Source organism: Haematobia irritans, chromosome 1 (genome assembly GCF_050003625.1).
Source record: "Haematobia irritans isolate KBUSLIRL chromosome 1, ASM5000362v1, whole genome shotgun sequence".
In the NCBI taxonomy this organism is placed as follows: Eukaryota; Metazoa; Arthropoda; class Insecta; order Diptera; family Muscidae; genus Haematobia; species Haematobia irritans.
Window position 1 is genome coordinate 50,447,196 of NC_134397.1, and position 12,579 is coordinate 50,459,774.

The 12,579-nt window shown below is 32.2% G+C and overlaps 2 protein-coding genes across 2 annotated transcripts; both read left to right on the forward strand.

Annotated features, from left to right (window-relative positions):
• The first annotated feature begins 1,286 nt into the window (after positions 1–1,286).
• LOC142224854 (uncharacterized) lies at positions 1,287–4,943 on the forward strand. The gene has a single exon (XM_075294635.1). The coding sequence runs from the start codon at positions 1,287–1,289 to the stop codon at positions 4,941–4,943; it is 3,657 nt and encodes a 1,218-aa protein (XP_075150750.1).
• A 64-nt stretch (positions 4,944–5,007) lies between these two features.
• Positions 5,008–6,537, forward strand: LOC142224858 (uncharacterized). Its single transcript, XM_075294637.1, has one exon. It carries the CDS (start codon positions 5,008–5,010, stop codon positions 6,535–6,537), a length of 1,530 nt encoding a protein of 509 aa, XP_075150752.1.
• The last annotated feature ends 6,042 nt before the right edge of the window (positions 6,538–12,579 follow it).

The following is a 12,579-nucleotide window of genomic DNA, read 5'->3' on the forward strand; positions in this document are numbered from 1 at the left end:
ATTCGTTTGAATTCACCTAAGTGGTGAACAATCGAACAATGCTTTTTGTTTCTACAGTCAACAACAACAACAACATGTGACAACTTACAGAAACTGGTTTCAAGGAGACAAAAACAATTCTAACGCGTACATTAGTAGTCCATAAAGCTCGATTAATAATTGTAAAATTTGATATAATGCATTTGGACGTTAATTGCCTGTTTCGGTATCAGGCTAACATGAAATATAAAAATTTTATTTCTATAGAAAATTTTGTCAACATTTTATTTCTATAGAAAATTTTGTGATAATTTTATTTGTATAGAAAATTTTGTGATAATTTTATTTCTATAGAAAATTTTGACAAAATTTTATTTCGATAAAAAATTCTGACAAAATTTTATTTCTTTAAAACATTTTATCAATATTTTATTTTTTTTTAATTTTATCAAAATTTTATTTCTATATACATTTTTGTCAAAATTTTATTTCTTTAAAAAATTTTATCAAAATTTTATTTCCATAGAAAATTTTGTCAACATTTTATTTCTATAGAAAATTTTGTCACAATTTTATTTCTGTTTGGAATTTTATACTGTTTTATATATTTTCTTTAAATTGAAACTTATGGTTAAAATTATTTAAATGTAACGGTCGATATAGTATGTGTTGTTATGTAGTGTTTATGATTCTTAGTATTACGATAATAATCATTGCTGAAAGCTTAGTTATAAGAAAAAGAACGAACGTTAAATTTTCTCTATATTAAGGCGATAAATGAGATGTGTGAGAGTTGTTGTCGTCAGTCCTCTGTAGCTGCAAGTAGTGTTACGCAATCTGGAACACCAATAAAATTTTGTAAAAAGTAGAACTAAAGATTTTTATTTATCCGTAAAACAACGTGATAACATTTTGGTGCCGAAACCCGGGAGAATGATATTTCCTCCAAACAAGAAAAGTTAATTGGATGAAAATTATGTGCATGTAAAACAGTTTGTGGCTAATGTACGCATATACTAGTACATACTGTAAAGTTGACATCCATGTAATGCAAAGATTATCTATTAGCACAGACGTAAACCACTGTTATCGCTGATAATTGCACTCAACACATCTCTTAATCATCTGTTAATTATTTGTGGCATGTGTCAATTGAGTTGACGTATGAGCACACAAACGAGAGTCAAAACAAAACAAAAATTATAAAGAAGTTAGAAGTATTTAACAGATGTAAACAAAATCATTGCTTTTGAGAGAAAAGCTAATTGAATTGTGGTTTAGATCATTCTAAGTTAAATACAAATAAGATGGCTCCACCAGATGGAACAAGTGAAAGTGAAACGAATGGGGTTGCAAGGCCACAGCAAAAAATGGAGCAATTGAAAGCATTGCGGACAACAACAAAAAATAGTATGTTAAGAATTCAAAAGCTGATTGCCAAAAAGGGTGTTACATTGGCCACGGCTGAGCTAAACTGCAGATTGGATATGTTAGAAGAATTATTTAAGAAAATAAAGACTGTGCAAGATGGGATTGATCAGATGTGTGTGGACGAAGAGGCTGAGGCAAACGAAATGTTCACCATCGAAACAGAGGATTTGTATGTGGCCACCAAAACGAAAATTATGGGTTTGCTGTCCAAGAGGCGACCGGTAGTAGACGATGTGAGCGTTCTGAATACAACCGCAGCTGGGACGGTAGCTAGACCGCGACGTGAAGTGAAACTTCCGAAATTTGAAGGGAAGTATTCCGATTTTCCTAATTTTATTTCTCTTTTCACCAAACTTATACACCAGGATGAATCTTTCGACAACTGTGAGCGATTTTTAATCCTTAAAGAGCACTTGGGATCTAAACCGCTGTCGGCTATAGATGACTTCGATGTGACCGAAGAAAATTATTCGAAAGCTCTCGCTCGACTAAAGGAGTGTTTCGACAAAAAGGCACTAATGTTCGAGGAACATATTTCAGCTTTATTTTCTTTATCAAAGTCATCGAAAACATCCTCGGCTCATTTGAGATATGTGATTAACTCGGTGAATGCACATTTAAGCGCAATGTTGTCACTAGGTGATTACACAGCCATAGCGAATGCGATGGTAATACACATCGCCATGGAATGTGTCGATGCGGATACACAAGTGAAATGGGAAGAAAATGTAGATTATAATAAGCTTTCTACGTGGGAGGAATGCTCCTCCATTTTAACAAGGCGTTGTGAGAACCTTGAGGCCCGTGAATCAAAGCTTAAACAGGACGACAAAAAGCAGACAAATAGTCATAAGGTCCACGGTGGCAAACGTTACAATCCAACTACTCTCGCTGTGACTAAATCTTCGTGTGTACAATGTGGTGGCAATGGGCACAGTTTGCCCCAATGCTATCGATTTAAGGCATTAACCATACAAGAGCGTAGTAATGTCATAAAGAAGTCAAATCTATGTTACAAATGCTTAAAGAAGGGGCATTCTTCTCGGGATTGCACAGCTTCAAACTGCGGAAGGTGTAATAGCCCGCATCATCCTCTGTTACACAAAGATGCACCCGAAGTATCGGCTTCAAATACGAGTGAATATGCGCCTTCTACGTCGACACAAGCAACGGCCATAACGCAAATAGAACCTAGAAATGCAGTATTGAATCTTGTGGCCAAACCGGAGGTGCTTCTGGCTACTGCTGTTGTGTTGGTTAGAGATAATTGTGGAAAATATCACCGTGCTCGAGCTGTGTTAGATGCTGGAGCTCAGGTTAATTTAATGTGCGAAAACCTTGCTCAGAAGCTGCTTCTAAAAAAGAAGGTCTGTAACATTGAAGCCAGCTTAGCGGGGGAAGTGCCAACGTGTTTCAAGAGGGAGACAATCACCAGCATTAAATCATGTTTTAATGAATTTGAAGCTAGCTTAGAATTTTATGTATTGCCAAAAATTACAAGCAATAAACCGTCGGCGTTTTACGACATCGCTTCCTGGAACATACCTAAAAACATTCAATTAGCAGATCCGATGTTTAACAAACCATCTCGTGTCGATTTGTTGATCGGTGCAGAAATATTCTTTGACATGCTATGTGTTGGAAGAATTCATCTTCGTGACGACTTACCACGGCTGCATAAAACGTTACTGGGATGGATCGTAGCTGGCAAAAGCAAAGAAAACGTCACCAGTTTGCCAAAAATAGGAAATGTGTCTGTGAACAAAGTACAGATGGACACTGATTATGTAAATACTTTGGTGGAAAAATTTTGGCAAATGGAGCAAATTCCAAATAATACCGTTTTCCTGACTGAAGAAGAATTGCAATGTGAACAGATTTTCAACGAAAATATAAAGAGAGATAACAATGGCAGATTCATAACAAAAATTCCGTTCAAATCATCGGTAAGTGAATTGGGTTCGTCCTACAGTGCTGCCGAACGCCGATTTGTAAGCCTTGAGCAAAAATTAATAAATGATGACGAGACAAAGAGAGCCTATAACCAATTTATGGAAGAGTATTTAGCTTTGGGGCATATGTCTCGAGTAGAAGAGAGTGAGAGAAACAAAATAAAATATTATGCTCCCCACCAGATTGTGTTGCGTCCCGATTCCACCAGCACCAAGCTGCGAGTGGTGTTTGATTGTAGTTGTAAAACAGATAGTGGGTGGTCATTAAATGAAGTTATGATGAAAGGGCCACGTGTGCAAGACGATTTGCTATCTATAATACTACGTTTTCGGTGCTATAAGTTTGCTCTCACTGCCGATGTGACCAAAATGTACAGGCAGGCTTGGGTTACTGAGGAGGACTCATATTATCAAGCAATTTTGTGGAGAGCTGCACCAAATGAAAAAATACAAGTCTACAAGTTACAAACGATTACATACGGCACTACAGCCGCACCATATCTAGCAACAAAATGTTTACAAAAGTTGGGTGAAGATTGTAGAAACCAATTTCCTCTCGCATCAACAAAGATTTTGTCCGACTTCTATATGGATGATTTTATAAGTGGAGCAAATGATGAAAATGAGCTTGTTGAAATTTATAGGCAAGTCGCGGCTGTAATGGAGTCAGCTAAGTTTACACTGAGAAAATGGTTTTCCAATAGTAAAGTTTTCAATAAATTTGTACCGGATGCGGATAGAGAAAAAACAATACGGTTGAATGATGAGGAAATCATAAAGACACTTGGCATTGTCTGGGCGCCATTAAGCGACTCCTTTCATTACGTGTGGCCAAAATTAGATAGCTCGAGAGGCATTACAAAACGCATCGTCCTAGCAGAATTGTCGACGCTTTTTGACCCACTTGGTCTCATTAACCCAATTATAGTAAAAGCAAAAATATTTATGCAGGATTTATGGATTTTGAAAGTCGACTGGGACGAATCACTTCCCGTAAATCTGCATACTCAATGGGCCGATTTTCGAGAACGGCTAAAGGAAGTCGAAAAAGTTAAAATTCCGAGATCTGTTGTAGCCAAAAGTAAAGTGGTTCGAATTGAAATGCATGGATTTTCGGATGCATCAAAAAGAGCTTATGGCTGCTGTATCTACATAAGGTCAATTTCCGAAGACAACGTGGTTAGTGTCCATTTGTGGACAGCAAAGTCCAAAGTATCACCTCTAAAGACACAATCACTACCTAGACTAGAGCTACTAGGGGCTGAACTCTTAACAAAGTTGGTGATAAAATCTAAGCACAATTTCCCAGTCGATTTAGACGCTACTTACTTGTGGACCGATTCGGAAATAGTTTTGGCCTGGTTGAGTGAACACCCTTCACAGTGGAATGTATTTGTAGCCAATAGAGTTTCTTTCATCCAAGAGGAAACGAAAAGTTGTGTGTGGGGTCACGTACCAACTAAAGATAACCCTGCGGATATTATTTCTCGAGGTGCGTATGGTGATGAAATAATTAACTCCATTTGGTTCACAGGTCCTCAGTTCCTAAAAAAAACCCTTTGGCGAGTGGCCTCAAAATAAGATCAGAAAGCGGAACCCTATAATTGATATTGAGAGAAGCCAACAAGCAGTTCTATTTGTTGATATGTATAAGGACAAACAAAGTTTAGGAAATACTTCATTGATTCCTACTGAGAAATCAGAAATGTTGATCTGGATGGAAAAATACAGTGATTTCGAGAAACTGCAGCGTGTTGTCGTGAAATTACTTGGTACTCGGCGGCAAGCGAAAACACCATGTGAAGAAAGAGAAGAAGCATTGATTCGCATTTGTTTTTGTCTACAACAATTTTATTTTCGAGATGAGTTAGAGCTGCTGTTAAATCATAAAACATTACCTGCAACAAGCAAATACAAAAGCTTAAGTCTTTTTGTAGAAAAAGGAAGTGGTGTACCACTTCTGCGAGTTGGTGGTAGATTGGCTCAATCTGACTTGCCGTATGATGCTAAGCACCAAATCTTGTTACCGAAACAGTCAGAGACGGTTCGAGCATTGGTTCGCTTTCTTCACTATAAAAACCTGCATGCGGGCACACAAGCACTTATGGCCATACTCAGGCAACGATTTTGGATCGTCCACTCCCGAGGATTGGTGCGTTCGGTTACTCGAAGTTGTGTTCGGTGTTTTCGATGTCGACCAAAACTAAGCCAGCAGGTCATGGGGGATTTACCAGCTGCTAGAGTGTCTGTGGCTAAACCGTTCGCAAGCACTGGTGTAGATTTCTGTGGCCCAGTGACAACAACATACAAGCTACGTGGTTGCCGCACTACTAAAAGCTACATCGCCGTGTTTATTTGCTTTGCGACAAAAGCGGTGCACATGGAGGTGGTTTCAGATTTGACAGCAAAAGCATTCCTAGCATCGTTGAAGAGGTTTGTAGCACGGCGTGGGTTGTGTTCAAGATTGTTTTGCGATAACGCCACAAATTTTGTGGGTACTCGGAGAGAATTAGAAGAAATGAAAAAACGATTTTTTGACGAACAAGTGCAAGGTAAAATCTCCAAATATTGTGCGGCGAATAATATCAACTTTCACCACATACCCCCAAGGTCACCACACTTTGGAGGTCTATGGGAGGCCGCGGTGAAGTCGGCCAAATACCACCTCAGCAGAATCTTAGGAAACGCTTTCCTAACTTTTGAAGAACTGGCGACAGTGGTGGCGGAAGTTGAGGCGGTGCTCAATTCACGACCGTTGACCGTAATATCCAACGATCCAAATGACGAGCAAGTTCTAACTCCAGCGCATTTTTTGGTTGGAGGACCTTTGGTTGGAATATCTGAGTCGACAACAGACAGCAAAGAATGGTCTCACTTAGAAAGATGGTTACGAATTTCTGCAATAAAACAGCATTTTTGGAAGAGGTGGTCTTCCGAATACCTGCACGAACTCCAGCAAAAGGTCAAATGGACAGAAGTCAAAAACAACTTAATTGAAGGTGACATGGTTTTAGTCGCAGAAGATAACTTACCACCCAAGACGTGGCTTATGGGGAGGGTAATCAACGTTATTAAAGATGAAAGGGGTTCAGTGCGAGTAGCAGACGTCAAAACGAAGCATGGAGAAATACGAAGAGCGATCCAGAAACTAGCCCCACTACCGAAAGAGATTTGATGTATTTATAGATACATCAAGGGCGCCGGCATGTTTGGAATTTTATACTGTTTTATATATTTTCTTTAAATTGAAACTTATGGTTAAAATTATTTAAATGTAACGGTCGATATAGTATGTGTTGTTATGTAGTGTTTATGATTCTTAGTATTACGATAATAATCATTGCTGAAAGCTTAGTTATAAGAAAAAGAACGAACGTTAAATTTTCTCTATATTAAGGCGATAAATGAGATGTGTGAGAGTTGTTGTCGTCAGTCCTCTGTAGCTGCAAGTAGTGTTACGCAATCTGGAACACCAATAAAATTTTGTAAAAAGTAGAACTAAAGATTTTTATTTATCCGTAAAACAACGTGATAACAATTTCTATAGAAAATTTTTTCAAAATTTTATTTCTTTTTGTCAAAATTTAATTTCTATAGAAAATTTTATCAAATTTTATTTCAAAAATTTTTTTCCAAAAAACTATTAAACAACATTTTTTTTTAGATTTTATTTCTTTAAAAAATTTGTCAAAATTTTATTTCTATTCAAAATTTTATTTCTATTGAAAATTTTGTCAAAATTTTATTTCTATAGAAATTGTTTTCAAATTTTATTTTTAAAAAAAATTTTGTCCAAATTTTATTTCTATAGAAAATTGTATTCAATTTTTATTTCTATAGCAAATTGTGTCAAAATTTTATTTCAATAGAAAATTTTATCCAAATTTTATTTCAATAGTAAATTTTGTCAAAATTTAATTTCTATAGAAAATTTTGTCGAAATTTAATTTCTATAGAAAATTTTGTTTCTATAGAAAATTTTGTCACAATTTTAGTTCTATAGAAAATTTTTTCAACATTTTATTTCAATAAAAAATTTTGTCAAAATTTAATTTCTATAGAAAATTTTGTCGAAATTTAATTTCATTGTTTTTGATTTAGGGCTTTGCCCTAATAAATTTGACAAGCATAATTTTCCTCTGTTGGTTAAGCTACACTTGTAGTTTAGTCAATGCATGGTTTTAAGCTGGAATAAAAAGACAACAACAATGATTAAAGAACAAAAACCAACAATAACAAAACAAAACGAATGAAGGAAAAAATTTTATTTCTATAGAAAATTTTGTCAAAATTTTATTTCTACAGAAAATATTGTCAAAATTTCATTTCTATAGAAAATTTTGTCAAAATTTTATTTCTGTAGAAATTTTTTCAGAATGTTATTTCTAAAGAAAATTTTGTCAAAATTTTATTTCTATGGAAAGTTTTGTCAAAATTTTATTTCTTTAGAAAATTTTGTTAAAATTTTATTTCGATAGAACATTTTGACAAAATTTTATATCTTTAAAAAATTTTATCAATATTTTATTTTTTTTTAAATTTTATCAAAGTTTTATTTCTATAGAAAATATTGTCAAAATTTTATTTCTATAGAAAATGTTGTCACAATTTTATTTCTATAGCAAATTTTGTCAAAATTTATTTTCTATAGAAAATTTTGTCAAAATTGTATTTCTATAGCAAATTTTGTCAAAATTTTATTTCTATACAAAATTTTGTCAAAATTTTATTTTTAAAGAAAATTTTGTCAAAATTTTATATCTGTAGAAAATTTTTTCAGAATGTTATTTCTAAAGAAAATTTTGCTAAAATTTCCTTTCCTCTGTTGATGAAGCTACACTCGTAGTTTAGTCAATGTATGGTTTTAAGCTGAAATCAAAAAAACAACAACAATGATTAAAGAACAAAAACCAACAATAACAAAACAAAACGAATGAAGGAAACAATCTTATTTCTATAGAAAATTTTGTCAAAATTTTATTTCTACAGAAAATATTGTCAAAATTTTATTTCTATATAAAATTTTGTCAAAGTTTTATTTCTGTAGAAATTTTTTCAGAATGTTATTTCTAAAGAAAATTTTGTCAAAATTTTATTTCTATAGAAAATTTTGTCAAAATTTTATTTCTTTAGAAAATTTTGTTAAAATTTTATTTTGATAGAACATTTTGACAAAATTTTATTTCTTTAAAAAATTTTATCAATATATTATTTTTTTTTTAATTTTATCAAAATTTTATTTCTATAGAAAATATTGTCAAAATTTTATTTCTATAGAAAATTTTGTCACAATTTTATTTCTATAGCAAATTTTGTCAAAATTTAATTTCTATAGAAAATTTGGTCGAAATTTAATATCTATAGAAAATTTTGTCGAAATTTAATTTCTATAGAAAATTTAGTCACAATTTTATTTCTATAGAAAATTTTGTCAAAATTTTATTTCTTTAAAAAATGTTATCAAAATTTTATTTCTATAGAAAATTTTGTCAACATTTTGTTTCTATAGAAAATGTTGTCACAATTTTATTTCTGTAGATTATTTTTTCACAATTTTATGTCTATAGAAAATGTTATCCAAATTTTATTTCTATAGCAAATTTTGTCGAAATTTAATTTCTATAGAAAATTTTGTTGAAATTTAATTTCTATAGAAAATGTTGTCACAATTTTATTTCTATAGCAAATTTTGTCAAAATTTAATTTCTATAGAAAATTTTGTCGAAATTTAATATCTATAGAAAATTTTGTCGAAATTTAATTTCTATAGAAAATTTAGTCACAATTTTATTTCTATAGAAAATTTTGTCAAAATTTTATTCCTTTAAAAAATGTTATCAAAATTTTATTTCTATAGAAAATTTTGTCAACATTTTGTTTCTATAGAAAATGTTGTCACAATTTTATTTCTGTAGATTATTTTTTCACAATTTTATTTCTATAGAAAATTTTGTCGAAATTTAATTTCTATAGAAAATTTTGTTGAAATTTAATTTCTATAGAAAATGTTGTCACAATTTTATTTCTATAGAAAATTTTGTCACAATTTTATTTCTATAGAAAATTTTGTCAAAATTTTATGTCTTTAAAAATTTTTATCAAAATTTTATTTCTATAGAAAATTTTGTCACAATTTTATTTCTATAGAAAATTTTGTCACAATTTTATTTCTATAGAAAATTTTGTCAAAATTTTATGTCTTTAAAAAATTTTATTGCTATAGCAAATTTTGTCAAAATTTTATTTCTATAGAAAATTTTGTCAAAATTTTATGTCATTAAAAAATTTTAACAAATTTTATTTCTATAGCAAGTTTTGTCAAAATTTGTTTGTATGAATTTATTTCGGCATAAGCCGGCTATCAATGTAAAACTTTTTCTCCTCTGTTGGTTAAGCTACACTTGTAGTTTATTCAATGCATGGGTTTAAGCTGAGAACAAAAACAAAAATAAAATTTTATTTCCATAGAAAATTTTGTCAACATTTTATTTCTATAGAAAATTTTGTCAACAATTTATTTCTATAGAAAATTTTGTCGAAATGTAATTTCAATAGAAAATTTTGTCGAAATGTCATTTCCATAGAAAATTTTGTCGAAATGTAATTTCTATAGAATATTTTGTCGAAATTTTATTTCTATAGAAAATTTTGTTTCTATAGAAAATTTTGTCACAATTTTATTTACATAGAAAATTTTGTTAAAGTTTTATTTCTATAGAAAATTTTATTAACCTTTTATTTCTATAGAAAATTTTGTCAACATTTTATTTAAATAAAAAAATTTGTCGAAATTTAATTTCTATAGAAATTTTTTTTCATAGAAAATTTTGTCAAAATTTTATTTCTTTAAAAAATTTTATCAAAATTTTATTTCTTTAAAAAATATTTATCAAAATTTCATTTCTATAAAAAATTTATCAGCATTTTATTTCTATAGAAAATTTTGTCAAAATATATAGCTTTCACCCGAGTTACACTCATGTGGCCCAAGATGTCAAAGTGTTACTCCAATTTGCGTGAAATTTTGCACAGAGAGTAGAATTTGACCGCCAAAGTGGGCGGTTCAAATTCAACTTTTACCTCTACTCTAATTCGTATGTATGACCGATAAATCATAGATTTCAACATTTTGCCTATTTTTATATCCACCACCATACAATGGTGATGGGGTATAATAAGTTTGTCATTCCGTTTGTAACACATTGAAATATCGATTTCCGACTATATAAAGTATATATTCTTAATCAGAGAGAAATTCTAAGACGATATAAGCATGTCCGTCTGTCGTTTTTTCGTTTTTTGTTTGCAGGCAGGTCTAGTTCGAAGATGGGCTATATCGGTCCAAGTTTTGATATAGTCCCCATATAAACCGACCTCCCGATTTGTGGTCTTGGGCTTGTAAAAACCGTAGTTTTTATTCAATTTGCCTGAAATTGGAAACCTAGAGGTATTTTAGGACCATAAAAAGGTGTTAGGACCATTATGGTGCCTATCGGTCCCCCATATAGGCCCCCATATAGACCGATCTCCCGATTTTGCTTCTTAGGCGTCGAGAAACTGTATTGCCTATCCGATCTGCCTGAAATTGGAAATCAGGGGGTATTTTTGGACCATAAATTGGTGTGTCGAAAATGGGGTGTATAAGTCCATGTTTTGGTATAGCCCCCATAGAGACCGATTTCCCGATTTTACTTCATGGGATTCTAGAAAATGTACTTACTATCCGATTTGCCTGAAAAAGGAAATCTAAAGATATTTTGGGACTATAAAGAAGTGTGTCGAAAACGGTCCGTATCGGTCCATGATGTGGTATAGCCCCCATATAGACCGATCTCCCGATTTTATTTCCTGGGCTTCTAGAAACTGTATATATTATCCGATTTGTCTGAAATTCGATATATAGAAGTATTTTATGACCACAAATAGGTGTGCCGAAATTGGGCTATATCGATCCATGTTTTGGTATAGCCCTCATATAGACCGATCTCCCGATTTTATTTCTTGGGCGTCAAGAAACTATATTTTCTATCCGATTTGCTTGAACTTTAAGAGAGGTATTTTACGATAACATATAGGTGTGTATCGGTCCATGTTTTGTTGTAGCCCCCATATAGACCGATCTCCCGACTTTACTTCTTGGGCTTCTATAATACGTAGTTTTTATCCAATTTGCCTGAATTTAGAAATCTAGAGGTATTTTAGGACCATCAAAAAGTGTGCCGAAAATAGTGCCTATCGATCCATGTTTTGGTATAGCCTCCATATAGACCGATTTCCCAAATTTACTTCTTGGGCTTCTAGAAACCGTAGTTTTTATCCAATTTGCCTGAAATTGGAAATCTAGAGGTATTTTGGACCCTCAAAAATCTGCATCGTATTTATTTTTACCGGTCCATTTGGTAAGGCATCGATATGGACCGATTTAACTTCTTGAGAGTACACCCAAAGAAACAATATTTTGCTCCGGAATGAAATTTTAGACAAACTACATTCCCCTTCCCTATAAAGTATTTTCGTTTAGAGCAAATTAATCCGAATTTTTAATAAGCGATTCAAAGATTTTCTATAAACTTGTCGGCTTGTCTAATATTCCTTAGAAAAGAAAAGTCTTCTTTCAGTGTATAGAATCCTCCTCGTAATCATTTAAATAATGGCGTAAAAAAATCTACAGATTTAAGATTTCAAATCAAGGCGTTATTTCATCATTTACACGATATGTTTATAATTTCTCTAAAACTCAAAAACATAATTGGTTCTTATAAATCCAGAATCTGATCTAGTCTTCATAGGTAGAATCTTTAAATTTATCTTCGGGGAGCGTACTGGTTGTGCTGATCTGCTTGGGAGAATATTTGCCATCAAATTTTCTGAAATTCTATATATTATCAAGTAACCCGCTACGACGAAGAGTTTTCCATGGAAACTATTATATTTGATTCATGGTTTGTGGGTATTTAAGATTCGGCATGGCCGAAATTATTGCTGTATATATTTGTTTCAGATGCAAATGCTTTCGATGGCTTATACAGAATATAATGAGTTGTAATTAATAAAGATTTCATGTAGCTCTAGTTCCACACCCTCACAAAAAATCGCTTCTGTAACATATACTCCCAAACATATTTTGCTTCAAGCATATACATTTTTGGGTATTGCCCAAACATTTATATGTTTGATCTCTACCAATATATAATATGTTTGAAAGCATATTGGTCTA

Coding starts and splice junctions, on each gene's coding strand:
- LOC142224854 (XM_075294635.1), top strand. CDS start 1,287: ATGGCTCCACCAGATGGAACAAGTGAAAGTGAAACGAATGGGGTTGCA.
- LOC142224858 (XM_075294637.1), top strand. CDS start 5,008: ATGTATAAGGACAAACAAAGTTTAGGAAATACTTCATTGATTCCTACT.